Source organism: Genypterus blacodes, unplaced genomic scaffold (genome assembly GCF_046128005.1).
Source record: "Genypterus blacodes isolate CSIRO-AG114 ecotype Tasmania unplaced genomic scaffold, CSIRO-AGI_Gbla_v1 ptg000067l_1, whole genome shotgun sequence".
Taxonomy (NCBI): Eukaryota; Metazoa; Chordata; class Actinopteri; order Ophidiiformes; family Ophidiidae; genus Genypterus; species Genypterus blacodes.
The window spans coordinates 9,885,091-9,899,507 of NW_027466879.1; the positions used below are offsets into that span (position 1 = coordinate 9,885,091).

At 42.4% G+C, this 14,417-nt stretch overlaps 1 protein-coding gene across 3 annotated transcripts in view; it reads right to left on the bottom strand.

The window, feature by feature from the left end:
* vps13c (vacuolar protein sorting 13 homolog C) overlaps window positions 1-14,417 on the bottom strand; it is a 56,607-nt gene that overhangs the window by 2,848 nt on the left and 39,342 nt on the right. For all 3 annotated transcript variants that reach the window (XM_076156301.1, XM_076156299.1, XM_076156302.1), the window contains 28 exons: window positions 13,878-14,009; window positions 13,682-13,771; window positions 13,097-13,252; window positions 12,473-12,737; window positions 12,114-12,274; window positions 11,857-11,978; window positions 11,218-11,515; window positions 10,373-10,762; window positions 10,186-10,290; window positions 9,861-10,022; window positions 9,589-9,714; window positions 8,977-9,110; window positions 8,746-8,872; window positions 8,389-8,624; window positions 8,120-8,264; window positions 7,633-7,773; window positions 7,368-7,449; window positions 7,149-7,218; window positions 6,880-6,991; window positions 6,658-6,771; window positions 6,308-6,441; window positions 6,099-6,180; window positions 5,516-5,629; window positions 5,123-5,198; window positions 4,748-4,911; window positions 4,450-4,495; window positions 3,915-4,038; window positions 815-929 (listed from right to left, as the gene is read on the bottom strand). In XM_076156301.1, the coding sequence (XP_076012416.1) occupies window positions 815-929; window positions 3,915-4,038; window positions 4,450-4,495; window positions 4,748-4,911; window positions 5,123-5,198; window positions 5,516-5,629; window positions 6,099-6,180; window positions 6,308-6,441; window positions 6,658-6,771; window positions 6,880-6,991; window positions 7,149-7,218; window positions 7,368-7,449; window positions 7,633-7,773; window positions 8,120-8,264; window positions 8,389-8,624; window positions 8,746-8,872; window positions 8,977-9,110; window positions 9,589-9,714; window positions 9,861-10,022; window positions 10,186-10,290; window positions 10,373-10,762; window positions 11,218-11,515; window positions 11,857-11,978; window positions 12,114-12,274; window positions 12,473-12,737; window positions 13,097-13,252; window positions 13,682-13,771; window positions 13,878-14,009 (4,023 nt within the window). The remainder of the gene's footprint in view (window positions 1-814; window positions 930-3,914; window positions 4,039-4,449; window positions 4,496-4,747; window positions 4,912-5,122; window positions 5,199-5,515; window positions 5,630-6,098; window positions 6,181-6,307; window positions 6,442-6,657; window positions 6,772-6,879; window positions 6,992-7,148; window positions 7,219-7,367; window positions 7,450-7,632; window positions 7,774-8,119; window positions 8,265-8,388; window positions 8,625-8,745; window positions 8,873-8,976; window positions 9,111-9,588; window positions 9,715-9,860; window positions 10,023-10,185; window positions 10,291-10,372; window positions 10,763-11,217; window positions 11,516-11,856; window positions 11,979-12,113; window positions 12,275-12,472; window positions 12,738-13,096; window positions 13,253-13,681; window positions 13,772-13,877; window positions 14,010-14,417) is intronic.

The window sequence follows — 14,417 nt, forward strand, 5'->3', positions numbered from 1 at the left end:
TTAATAGATTTTATAAATGCTTGAGGTATAAATATATTTGGTTTGGCATGCAAAAAGGCTTCAAATAAACCTGAAATACACAAGCAAAAAAAATTAACAGTTGAATTTACAAATTGCACACAATAAAAAAACATTATTACCAAGGAATAACAAAAAATATCATGAAATTAAATTGGAAGATCTGAAAAATTATTTAGGAATTATTAAAGCGGGAACTCCCTCTAATCCTCCTCATGCTGCATGTGGGAGGAACAGAAGAAGAAGAAGAAGCAGAAAATGAAAGGGAAGAGGAAGATGAAGGAGAGGAGGTAAATCATTAGAAGCTGAAAACAGACCATAAGATGTCAGATGTTGGTATACAGAATTGTTCTGGAAATTCTGCAATAATTTCGAATTTATTAGATATCATTTTTTAACACCCTAATATTATTTTTTTGTGTTTCATTCTAACTTTTGTGCTTTCTGTATCATCCTGTATTGTATACAGTCGAGTGGAAGAACTCAGTCAAGTGGACACTAAAGAATGAAGAAGACACATTTTCACTGACTAATGCTAGTGTATTTTTGAGTATAGTGTTCATCAAAAATCGATCAAATGAAAATCAGCTGTGGCAGAATATTCCAGAATAAATCCTAGAAACGCATTTCAAGTTTTCTTGTCAAAGCAAGAATTTTCTAGAAACAGCAGAAAATATCAGTTTTGATAGAGCTGTTTGTGGACGGTTACGTTTGTGCCACAAATAAGAAGGTGCTGAGTTGGATATCTGCTCTGTTCCAAGGTTTGTGTGTCAGTAAAAAGGAAAAGTGATCAAACCTGATATAAGTCATAACCCCGCGACTCCGTCTGGTCGTACGGTCTGATGATGCCATCCTCCCTGATCAACCTGACTGGCCTCAGTTTGGTCACTTCTTCTGTTGACTCTGCCACCCTGATATCAAGACACACACAGACACACACAATCAGCTTGTCAGTAGATTTTCCAGCTTTACCATTCCATTTGCCTTCCAACACACACTGGGCTCTGTACTAGGGTTGATGACTTTTGTTTTAATTAATAACATTATTCACTCACGCACTCGACATACTAAACAACCATTGAGATGAAAAGCAGTCTTAAACTGTTTAATTTAGTGCAGAGTACATGATTTTTCTATGTTGCATACTGACAGCAATCCAGATACTAAATATAACATTCATAGAGAAGATGTAGCAGCCGATTCAAAACATTTAATTCCACAAGATGCGTTGTTCAAAGATGCTGGTAAAGGGAATAAAAAAATGCAAGCCAAAACAAATGATGCTGAAGCTTCAGCCATCTCCTTATCCAAGCACAAACAGCCAAAGCTGCAGTGAAATGTGCTTTGTTGGAAGTAGCTCACCTTTTGTTACCTCTACAGTGACAGCATGGAACAATAATATCATCAGGTTACAGTATGTGAACTGGCTCATTATCAACCATGTGAAAGTTTTGCACAACAGATGGTTCTTCACTAAGGTGGAGGAGGACATCACTGGGGGAGCTGGGAAATGTTTTGGGGCCAGAAGCAGGTCGGTGAGGTGACATGTTGGTCCATGACAACAAGGTTGAGGGGAGAAAGATGTACAAAACACTATGGGCCATATTCATTAAAGGCACCACCAGCTTTGATGTCACATTAAGGACGAATAACGTCTCGTTCTCGTGTCCATACGTTAGTTCCTGGCTTTTATACCTGCTGTTTCTCTGGCTGCGTGATATGTGGCTCCCCTGCCCCTTTCAATGCATTTTACTTTTTTGCATGTCCCGTGAGCAATACATCAATGCATACAGCCATGTATAAAACAAGACCTGATTTAGGCTGAGGGTAAATTACGGCACTCTTTTCTGGTGATCTGGTGAAAAGTTTTATTTAACACAAAGATGCTTGTCCTACAATACACCTAGACGTAAATAGGAGTGATAGATATTTTGTAAGGTAGCCTCAACTAATGCACAAATCACTATCACACATCTTTGTGGTGGGTGGAGCTGATTGTAGTGGACGCTAACGCAGAAAGAGGACAGGTCGAAGAAACCAGCAATGTAGCAGCACTGAGAGAAGATAGCGAGACAGATAGCAAGCTCAAGCCTTCTGTTTTTGATTGAAAGGTTATTGACCTTCAAGGGTATTTGAAGGTTTGCCTATTATGACTAACATTCTGATTGTTTGCTTTAATTCATTCTGAATGTCACAGACAATATGTGTAGATCATTTGAGCCATAGGTGAACATGTCATTGATGTGATGCTGCTGCTTTCCTGCAGCGGCCATGCCTGACAGTGAAGGTTATGATTGTAATAGTTTCCACGGACAAATTGTTCTTAAAGCTGTACACAGGGAACAGCCCAAGTGTTTTGTTATGATGGTTGGTGACAATTCGGAACACTCCATGGCAACATGGAGACACATTTGGAGAAGCAAGTTATTTTAGATCACCTCATATCACTTGTGTTAACCCATATTACTGTTAATAATATGAGATAGTATGGAGGGTTAGTATGGGTTAGTGGTGTGCAATCGGGTTGAAGATCTTTGAGAAGACTTTGTTTTCTGTTGTGAATGATCCTGGAGGTAATTCCTAAATCCCATGACATCCGCAGGGAATACCATTCCTGTGTAAATGGTAGTTGACATAGATTATAAAAGCCTCTGACCCCTAACTTAAGCAATACAACTTTTATCTTATTACTACATCAAATCATGCAAATACATCTTTATAAAACTGCTCATCGCACACTGATGCAGCAAAGAAGATAAGGCTGGCGTAGGAGGCGGGGCTTCTGGCAGCATAAACAGCGAATGAGGGCATGAATTTTGATCATGAAGCCAATCATTTCTCACTGGCTGCTCACTTGTGTGTGTACGGGACAGAATGACAGTATGAAACAGGATGGATGGCAGGTTCCTTCATTTTCAACACAATGCAGTGACTTACCTGTTTTGTCTGCGGCCTATCAGAAAAAAACATCACACACATGCACGTACCCCAACCAATGGAAATTTAAATCAAAGCGGCTCTCGTTAATCAGTGGTTTAGATTGGAAAATAAGGATGAATGAATTACTAAAATCAGTTTTGTCAGTTTTGGGGGGATGCATGTTTGCAGTCATTGGTGCGTTATGAGTGGACTAAAGTTACAGCTATAGTAGAAGCAAGAATTTAGGCTTTGACAAAGCTTGGCAAGTCTAACATTCCAAATGGAAACCACTCAAGCAAAGGTACATTACACTCATACTCATTTGATGATTATCAAAATGATTGATGCCCTGAGAGCTACTACATCATGGAAAACGTGGTCCATCTGCTGACATCCACTCTATATATTGCAGGATGAGAAAAGAAAGCCTTATGCACAGTGATTATTGAGTGGAAACACTGGCAATTCATACTTGAAATTTGTTGACTTTGCCTGTTTTACGCAAAACTGAAAGAGACACACCAACAACTGCTGCCCTACTAACATTAAACATGATTCAAGAGAGCTGCTTATTATAAACCAACAGAACATGGAAGCCTCAGTATGAATAAGCAGACTGCCCATCAAATACTCACACACAACAACAACAAAAAAGAAAGAAAAGACGAACACTCCCAGGCAGTAAAGTATGAGACAAAAAAGTAGAAAGTGTCAAAATTAGTCAACACACAAGAATCAGAAAAGAAGACACACAGTAATGGCAACAGGGACAGTTTACTCTGCTACGGTAGCATGTTGAAAACAAAATACTACAAAGAAAATGAGCGCTGTGATGCAAAACTACAGCACACTTACAGATGACACATTAAAACGCAAAACACACCGTGAACACATATTCAAGTACTATCACAGGATATAGAAAATGATAATGCCACATAAACTGAGGCCAAGGAAGATTTGAGAAAGGCGTTCTCTACCTCTGGATGCCCTGGAAGGTGCTGCTGGCCATGTCCACGATGCCGCCGGTTGGCCGGGCCACCACACCCACCAGCCCTTTTCCGATTCCTTTGAAGAAGCCGGCAGCACCCTCTTTCTTTGCACCTGGAGTCATGCAGGAACATTATTATTTATAATTGGCAGGAGAATTTTCTTATACTGTCTATCCATCTGCCTAAACAGTGGGGTGAATCCATCCTCTGTTGCTCATCTCAGTCAGGGTCACCCACATTTTGAATGCTTGTAATTTTTTTGGATACTACCCACAGCTCATGACACAAGGTGAGGCTAGAACATAGATGTAGATTCTATCCACAAGTCTAGCACAGCCTCCACATGTGGAGTGGATGATGCACCAATCGGCACATTGATCTCTTACACCATCCTACCCTCAGACATGAACAAGACCAGAGATTGTACTATATGAGATTGTAAACTCAAGGGTTTTGAAACTCATTCTTAACACATGACCACAGGAATGTGAAGTTGTAGCAGAATTGGGTTGAGGAGACTCACCCTCTACAGGCTTGGTGATGATGCCTGTGACACCGCCGACGACACCCTGCAGAGACACCAAAGACACGACAAAATTAAATTGTTGGTAATGTATGACAAAACTATAACCAAACTTCAACACCTTCAAAAAACAAATCAGTCAAACGAACTGGTGGTAAGTAGATCATCAACGTTTGTATTGCAAAAAAGGTCAGCATAAGCTAACTATCACATATTTATTAATCAAACTACACCATTTATTACATGTGCGCTTAAGTACAGACAGCAGTAATACAGACTTATTTGATCAACAGTGTACCTTTAGCAGGCCTATGCCGCCTTTGGCCAGACTTTCTCCAAAGTCTTTGGGGGGTCGGTTCATCTCCTCTCTTCGTTTTTGCTGGTACTCTTTGTCCATGGTGATGGCTGCCAGGCCTTTACCCACTGAGCCTGTGATCCTTGACACCACGCCTGCAGCGCCACCTGGAGAAGAGAGGCCGCTCTAACATCAGAAACATTTGTGACAGGCTATTTTCTGATTTAACAGTAAGGAATGCAACAAAATGAATTAGTGGAAGCATGTAACTGAAAAACAAGACTGGACCAAGAATAAAGCCCTGAGGGACACCACAAAATGTAAAGCTGAAATATTTTGACCTTCTAAGGGAATAACATAACAGTTCTTGTTCCTTACCAACAGTGTGACCAAGGAGGCTGCGGACTCCGATTACAAAACCTTCAGCAAATTCCTCCGGCCCCTGCACAGCACCCTGAAGAACACAAAGTGAATTATGTGCAGTGTGGATTTTGTAGTCTGTTATTTTCTCTGTCATCAATGCTATTTAGACTACATTTGTGTTCCCTGACGACCTTTGGGAATTTACCGTTGGTGTTTTGTGTCCATACTGAAACTGGATAAATAATGAGAAGTAACTTCTAAACCACAAGGGTTATTTTGACATTAAATTGGAACACACAAGGATTACTCACTAACCTGCTGGAGTCTAAAGTAAAACAACAACAAATAAAGACAAAAGGACAAATCTTTTTCCTATATATACTGAATTCTGTGTGTTTTTTAATTTACCTGGAAAGGCTCATAGAAGAAAGCCTCCACTCCTTCAGAAAGACCTCTGATCAATCCAAATGGGTTTCCCAGGACATCCAAACCCAGAACCAATACGTACATCTGCTTCAGGAACTGCAGAAAGGACAGAAAATAACATAACTCAGTGGTTCCTCAAGTACCACAGCACTGGAAATGTTCCATCTGGGATTGCTCTACCCGTACCTGACCAGCTAAATTAGGGACGCTCACTTGATCAAGAGTGTGTGCTCCCCAGATCTTACTTAGCTAAACTAATAAATCCTATGAATATCATTAAGCCAGCATAGTGAAAAGGAGTGCAGAGATCCCACTAAATGAAGCACATAGGTCTTACTCCAGATAGTTCTATGTAAAATTCGTATTTAACAAAGTTAAAATGTGAGAGGACGAGCTATTACAACATTTATTGTATTGTAAATATGTGACATACATGACTTGTGAGTAAAATTCTACACAATTCATTTTAGAAATGTCAGAGAAGCCTCTTAATAAAAACTGAAAAGTGCAGAAATGGCGAAATGCGACAGCTGAGGTGACTGTCAATAAAATGCCATAAAATTACCTGCTCGCTGTAATGTCGGATCACTGCCCACATCAGTTTATCTCTGCGGTAAAACTGGTACTTCACCTCGAAGAAGGCGAGTCTGAGGGAGGAGAGAGGTTGAGTCAGAACAGCACAGAGCTGCTGAGAAATAAATAACTTAAAAAATGGAGACAGATATAATGAGGGCGCTGCTCAGTATCGTGTCCCTTAATAGATCTTCTTCTCACTTGAAGATGAGGTCATCCACATCGGTCAGTGTGGCTCCGATGCTCTTCAGCAACAGGTTGAGTGATTGGACAGCTGCCGCTTCATGTTGAGGCGAGTCCTCACCACTGGAGCCCAGGGACAGACTGAGGTGGAGCTGAGAAACGCAGAGAGAGCAGTTTGTGAAGTTAACGTGTGCTATTCAACATGTGATCACCAAGTATTATCCTTCTGTTCCCCCAATGTGATGGAATGCAGCAATAGGCATTTCTCATTGAGTTTTACTGTCTGTGTGTGGCGTTACGCTCTGCTGTTTCTCTCCCTCATGCACCAGCATCATTCCTTCATTCAGTTAGTTGGATAGTGTGCTCACCTTGATGGGGGAGATGTGGAAGTGTTCAAAGAAACTGAGGCCTGACATGTCGGTCAGTGATTCCTCCATCAGCTCAGCCTGCAGCATTTCCAGGTCTCTTTCAATCAGCTTGGTCTGACACAGACAAAATCAAATTGAAACAGTATTATCTTTCTTTTTTGAGACATTTTTGAGCAGAAAAATCTCCAAAAGGCTCCAGCCCAGGTAGTGTCTGTGATTCACCTTCTTTCTGTTGGCCTGAGAGTCTGCTGCAGGGGTGAACAGAGCCACACTGGCGCCCAGGAAGTCTTGGTCTATCTTCACTGCCATCTCCTGCACCAGAGCCATGAAGTACCTGCACACACACACAGACATGCATTTTTTTGGACTTTTGTTTTGAATTCAAAGACTTTTTATTCTATAAAATCGAATATTGAATCAGATTCAAGGTTAAAATGCAATTTTCTCTGTGAACAGGAGATCATTGTGGTTATGAACATAAATTTACTCACTTGAACTGCATGACGCGGCTGTGTTCGTTGAACCTGGTGATGATGGAGACATCGATGAATGGCTTCGGCTCTGAAGGATCAGATTCAGGTTAGGATATCAGAACCGCAGTAAGACACAAACCCAAGCTGACTGAAGAAATCTCAGAAAACACATTTGTTTGAGAGTGTGTGTGTGTGTGTGTGTGTGTGTGTGTGTGTGTGTGTGTGTGTTTGTTCTACCTGAGTCTAGAGCAATGGATTTTGGAGGAGGAACAGGGTGAAACACGATGGGGAAGATCGCTCCAGGCAGCTGGTTGTCCACCTGCACAGAGACCATATTCCAAAACTCAAGTCAAAGGTTAGTGAACTGTCTGGTCAAGGATTTTTTTTACCTTTCAGGAGGCAAAAAACCCAATTATGTTACACTATATCTAATAATCTAATCACTAAACTGATTAGTAAAGTTACTTTCTGTGTGTGTTTGTGTGCGTGTGTGTGTTCTGACCTGTAGCCAGTGCAGCTGGGCCCTCAAGCTCCTCTGGTGTGGGGACTGTTTGAACTCCACCTGGATCCCAGACAGGAAATTCCTCCGCACCGGACAGGATATAGGTTGCCTCATCATCATGATGACATTGCTGAAGTTCACCTACCAAAGAGTGAAACTGCTTCCTTACAACTAAGGTCAAGGAACAATATATGTAATGTTTCAGAATGAGCATTTTGTGTTTAGAATCTTGGATTTCCAGAGGACAATTTGGGTTCAGACTGAGGTCACACACACGCCATGACGCTGGTAAGTGAGAAGAGATTCAATGTTTAAAAGAACTCCTGTAGTTAAATCCTCTCATATGAAAATATAACAGTTTCATCTCTATGGTCCACATGTATGAAAACCAAGGTCTTAACACTACGTCAAAATCTCAATGAGAACTTTGGTAAATGTTCACATCTTGGTGTCTCTATGACTCCAAAGCGTGTGTTTGTATGCTGACCTCTATATTGGGCTCCAGTTTGACCCAGCCTGCCTGGCTCTTCCCGGCCAGCTGATTCTGGTACGCTTTCTCCAGCAGGTTGATGTTCTTCTGGCTGAACGGCTTCCAGCGGTTCTTCGGCTTCATCTCCCACACGACACCAGAGCTAAACACGACAATATCAAGAACGATCACAGATTGCAGACCCTCACCCCCACCAATCAGTTCTACAATGAGATTCTCGTGACGGAAACATAATACCAGATCTTTTGTAAGACAAAATTGTTTACCTGGTGATGCCGATGTAGGCGATCTCCTGTCGGTTTGCGTTGTTGATTAGTGACAGTCCAAGGTTCTGCAGCGACACCCTCACTTCCTGCTGGAACTGCTCCATCTCTTCAGCCTGCCGCGCCTTTGTCACTACAGCCAGGTCCTCGGTGAAGAGCAGTACCCGTTGACGACCGTCCAGGAAGGACACCCAATGGACCTGAGACATGCTGTCATAGGGAAACTGGCCGAATTCGTCCTGGATGGGAACAGATGTTCAGCATCAGTGATCTTCTGAATGTATAGTGTGTGTGTGTGTGTGTGTGTGTGTGTGTGTGTGTGTGTGTGTGTGTGTGCGCGTGCGTGTGTATTGGCGATACCTTGAGCAGATTCAGCTCCCCAGATCGTTCCAGGTAGCTCCAAATGAGTGTTTGAACTCCTGTTGGGTCATCCCATGAAAACCGCCGCGCCTCACATGGCTTCAGCTGGTGAACTACAGAGGAGCCACTGAAAGAGTGCAAGTGTTCATTTAACTCTTTCCTGCCAAACTGACTCATTGGTTGGTTAAGATTGAGGTGTTAATGTGCAGCTTTTCTGTGTTGACCTCTGACCTCTGATTATAGCTGATGGTGAGCCAGGGTGTGTGGTTGACCAGCAGGGCAGGGGCAGCTCCATCATAATAGTCGCTGAAGCCAATCACAGTGGAGTGGTTTGAGATGTTCACATCCACAATGATTCCACCGCACTGCAAAAAAGCAAACCTTCAACAACCTTCATGGGAATAATAAAACTAATTAACCTAAAATGCTGTTTGATTTGTAAGCCTCTGATTCCAGTCCTCTTTCAGCAGGAACTACAACTTTTGGGCTTTTGGGGGTAGTTTTAATGCTCTGTTGGCCACTACAGTGAGCGGTGATTAAAACTGCGTTGTAACTGGTTTCAGAGTGAGTGGAATTTTACTTCTGAGTAAATTTAATTGGCTGAATTATGTAAGTAGACTAAATACTGTACATACCTCATTACTTCTGCAGACATAATATCGGATTTCACAAATTACCTGGAGCCATTAGAACAACCACTACATTTGATCCTGCATTTATATTCTCTGCCATGCAGGATATCATTTCTTGTATGCGCACACGGCATGCCATTCTATCTGGTATGTGAGGACGTAAAACTCATGTATTCATATATATTATCTGATATCCAGTGCAAACACTGACCACATCCATGCCCAACAGTGTGCCATTGTCCTGCTTCTTGAAGAAGAAAGGCTTGGAGGTGGATTCTGAGCCAACCACACGGACACACAGCTTTTCTGTGCTGCTCTCTGGCCACAGCGGCAAACACTGCAATACACAACAACATCCAATCAAACTCATTGCGGGCGCTGATCAACACGGCCAGGATGAAGACACATTGAAAGAAAAACATTACAAAATGAAGAGTGCTGTAGCTGCAGCAGCGTTGGCTGCCTCTGCTGCAACACATTTACCTCAGTAGAAGTGACGTAATGCCATCTGACAGCAGTGGAGCCCTGGCCGTGCACCTCTCCCACCTCCAACTCGTACGAGGACTTATTGACCAGAGTGAAGAAAGGGCTCATAGTGACGATCCTTGTCAGGTTGAAACTGCTCATTTGGATGCTTACTCCTACCTGGAGACAAACATGGAATAGGACCCAAAGGCAATCAGGGGGAGAGAGAGGATTCATTACTGTCATCACCAGGAAATTTCCAGATCCTACAGTGCACGCCAGCATTTTTAAAGAACAAATCACCACTTTTCTACGCCAAAACAAAAGAGGACAGGTTTGTTACCAGGAAATCCACGCTACTGGCCGGACAGCAAACACAGCCGTAACTTCCAACCGTGTCCAGAGAGAAACCATCAGACCAGGAGCTCGTGGAAACACATATCTGGAGCTGGAAACAACAGCACACCAGTTCAGGCTATAATTACGCAAACGTGTGAATATTTAACCTTTTTTTCTTCCTGTCCTCCTACCTTGTTTTTGCTGAACAGATTCTTCTTCTTAAAGGAGAAGAGGATGACGTCCCTGTAGTCAGACGGGTGTTTGACAGTTAGGTCTTCAGCTTTGTACTGCAGTACACGTGACGTCTTGTTGATGATCCAGTATGGGCTGAACACGGACAGCAGCAGGTTACTCTGTGTCCTCACCACGTGCAGGGTGATGTCCACTGTCATCTTGGGGTCAGAGTCGCAGGTGAGGCAGATGGGGAAGAACTCTGGCATTTCCTGGGCGATGCGAATGTGGCCGTGCCAGTCTCGACCCTGGTACTTGATCAGAACCACGGACATCATCTCACCGGCCACTCGGGCGTTCAGGAGGTCGGATGTGCTGCCTTCCTGAAGCTCATAGAACTCTGCTGAACACTGCAGACATATTTACATATGTTTAGACATTCATTTAGGTATAAATTCATTTAGTTCAGATCAAACAAATTAAACAATTTTTTTTTTTAAATTTCAACAAGTTTGTATTGTACAAGATGAGATAAGATCAGATACGAGATTGGTACTATTTCACCTTAGTTCAGATTGTATTGAATGCCATTTGTTATGCACAGACAAGTTCACTTGTTAGTTTTTGCTAAGTAGGTTCAGATAAGATTCAATTACATTCCATATATTCATAATGGATAACTACATACTAAATAAAAATACAGTTTAGGTCAAACTAATTCGATTAAAATTAATAAGACTAAGATGCTGTTTTTTTTTGGTCCTTTACCTAAAAGGAAAACTAATAACTTCTATGAGCAGTAACAAAGAACTAACATAGGAAAGAAAAGGTTTGAAAACTCGGCTGTATTCCACGCCTGTCGTACCTCCAGCATGTACCGGATGGTGTAGGGAAGTAAATTGCGCATTGTGACCATCGGGTGCAAGTGAATTATGTAGGCAGGGTCCCAGTCCTCCTCGCCATGGTTGGCGATGTGGCGTAGGTTGTCCGGCACAGCTAGCGTGCTGACCATCAAAGGCAGCAGGCTGCTGTCGGCTGCCGGGCACTGCAACACCGCGCGGACCTCAGAGCTGCAGTGAACCTTTTCTTTCCACGACACGCAGGTGGATGAGGGCCCGTACATACTTTCCAGACGGCCTGCTGGATGCACAAACAGCTGACACCTGGAGTGCAGAGGGACGATTAAACTGATTAAAACACACATCCTTTTATTCAACAAGAGTACCACAAAAATTACCCGTAGCATTGTAAAATTTGGTGTGGCTAAACAAAAACACAAGATCAATAAATATTACACATTGTTTTGTGGATAAACTGCATGTACAAAAACAATAAACTGAAATTACTAAATTTTTTACTCAAAAAAACTACACCTATTTGTCAAAGTAAAAAGGTTTATTCCAATGAATTATCAAAAACTGAATTACAGCTCATAAAGCATGGGGCAACTAACTAAGCAATGTATAATCTGTGGTTATTATGTTACAGCAGGTGTGAATATTACCTGTAGGTGTCTAATGAGATGTGAAACTCTTTCTCCGGTTGGGCCACACCGACCGTCTGCAGTCTCCTGGATGATGTACAGTACTTCAGGATGGTGAAAGGCACTGAGAAGTGATTCTTTATCTGAAAACAAACAATCAGCAGAGTTATATAATTAGATTTTTAACAGACGAGGTTCAGAAAAGGCTCAGAGTCTCGCGATGACTAAGACTAGGCTTCTGGCTTTGGCTTTTGGAGAAGTTGGTTTGTGTTTCAGACCTGCAGTGGCGAGCGGACAGTGATGACTTTGTTGCCCTCAGCGGCATCAATCTGCAGTAGCACAGAGACCGCCTCCTGCAGCAACGGACCTCGGATGTTATACAACCGTCTGCCCGGTTTATCTACGGCAATGTTGGAGATCTCGCTGTAGCCAGAGGGCACTGCAGGATCAAAGACATGTCACTGCAGTCATTGCATCAGACAATAGCGTGACACACTGTGAACTCAGGGCTTGTATTTTTGAGATAATCATTCAAGTGCATATACATTACATTACATTGCTGATTGGGTTCTTACATGGCGACACTAACAGTATATGAATATCTTAACTGGCAAGCAGTAAAGTAATGGGCACTGACCAATGCTGAGGTTGAAGAGGCAGCTCTCTTGACGCTGAAGGGCAGACAGTTTGCCCCTGGATGAAGCTTGAAAATTGGAGTGCTCCAGATCCATGCTCTCGTCCACCGCCACTTCATGCAGTTTACCCGGCGTCGATAAACCGACCAGCCTCAGGTTGCCGGTGTGCTGCACAATGAGGGGGATCCCCAGAGCATTTCGGATGGTGAAGGGGGCCTTCTCCTTCAGTGAGAAGTCAAAGGTGGGAGCTGTACCCTCGGAGAACGCCTGAGTAAAAAACAGAATTGACAAATAAATCTGTGAGTGTAAACCTCGACAAACGTCTGTGAACAGATGTGGCTCTTCACCACTGGACTCGACAAGACACCAGGACCTTCTCACATCTCTCCTGCACATTATTGCTTTCCTGAAGAGCTACGCTTAAAGCTCTTCCAGCAAATGAGCAATAAGACGGTATACTGTATGTTGGTGGCAATTAACAACACATTAAGTCATCTTACTAGGTCATTTTCCATTTTTGATCGTTAAAATTTTAGAATAAATTTCAGACCATAGATGGTGATTGTCTAGTTGGTATAGTTAATCTGTTGTTAGTCTCTTATACGTTTGTTGCAGATGTGATGTACCTCGGCAAGGTTGCGAAAGACGCCGACGCTGCACTGGGACACAGTGATGTTCATGGTGTCTTTGGAGCAAATGTTGATGGCCGTGCGAGGTTCAGGTAGAATCACAAAGTCATCTCCATGAACAGGGCTCTTGTCCTGAACTGGGTTGTTTTTCATCTGTAGAGACAAAGGCAGAGAGTAACAATCAAAATACTGTAGTAGGTTAAATTCATGCTCAGTTTTGACTAGGTAAATTTGGTCATATGGTTGCTAAATGAACTATTATACTGTATTGTGTCTGCAGTTGCTTTAAAGATAAAATGTACATGGAAAAGGACAGAGAAGGACCAGTTTGAGAAGAGCCAGCTCAGATAGATAAACATTCTACAAATGTCTCCCTGGGAGCAGACCACAGGTATACCCAGAATAAGATGAATATGTAGGAATATAAGGTATATCCGCCCTGGGAATGCTTTGGAATACCCCAGTAAGAGCTGGAGGAGGTCTAGGCTACTCTGCTTAGCATTTCCTCTTCAAGTTTTTTTAAATCACTATCTAGTGCTGAGGTACAGTGATAAAACAGAGGCTAGCAGCCAACAGGTTTACCTCCAATTCAAGGTTCCATCTGCGTCTGCCGTTGTCCACTCTCTCAATCAGAGGCTCCCACACAGCATGGGTTTCATTGAAGTAGTTCACCTATAGGATCACATGAAAAATAATACCTCTATACACTTTTTTTTCAACAGACAAATGGACAACTTGGTTTAAAAAAAAAACATGATTTTAAGTTATTCTTTCCCACCTCCAAGGTCATGTCAGCGCTCAGGTGCAGCAGAGACGACCAGTTCTTGGCCGTGCCGCTAAAGGAGGACTCCGCCAGCAGCAGGGGGATGGTTCGGTGGCCCAGACCAGACTCTAGCGTCACCTGGACGACCTACAAGGGGACAACACCTCTATTAGCAAAGAAAAACTACCGAGGTATAGAAACAAAAGGAGAGAGAGGTGACTTGATGGTATAGTTATTAAACCATTATAATATCACACCTGGTCAAATTCTGATTTACTTCTCTGAAATGTTATTACATATACTGTAAGTCTTTGGGTTGGACAGAAACTATTCCTGTTTTGGACCAATAAAGCACTTAAAGCACTCTATGAGATGGTTTAAACAAATAAACACATGTCATTTCCTTAATCATATTAGTGTATTAAACACTACTTGAGAGTTATAATGTTCAACACATAATAGTTTCTAAAAGCTGTACTGATGCCTTCATAGCTGATCTTCCAATAGATGATTTCTTGTATATGGACGGACAGTAGAGTTTGTGTTAATGTCACT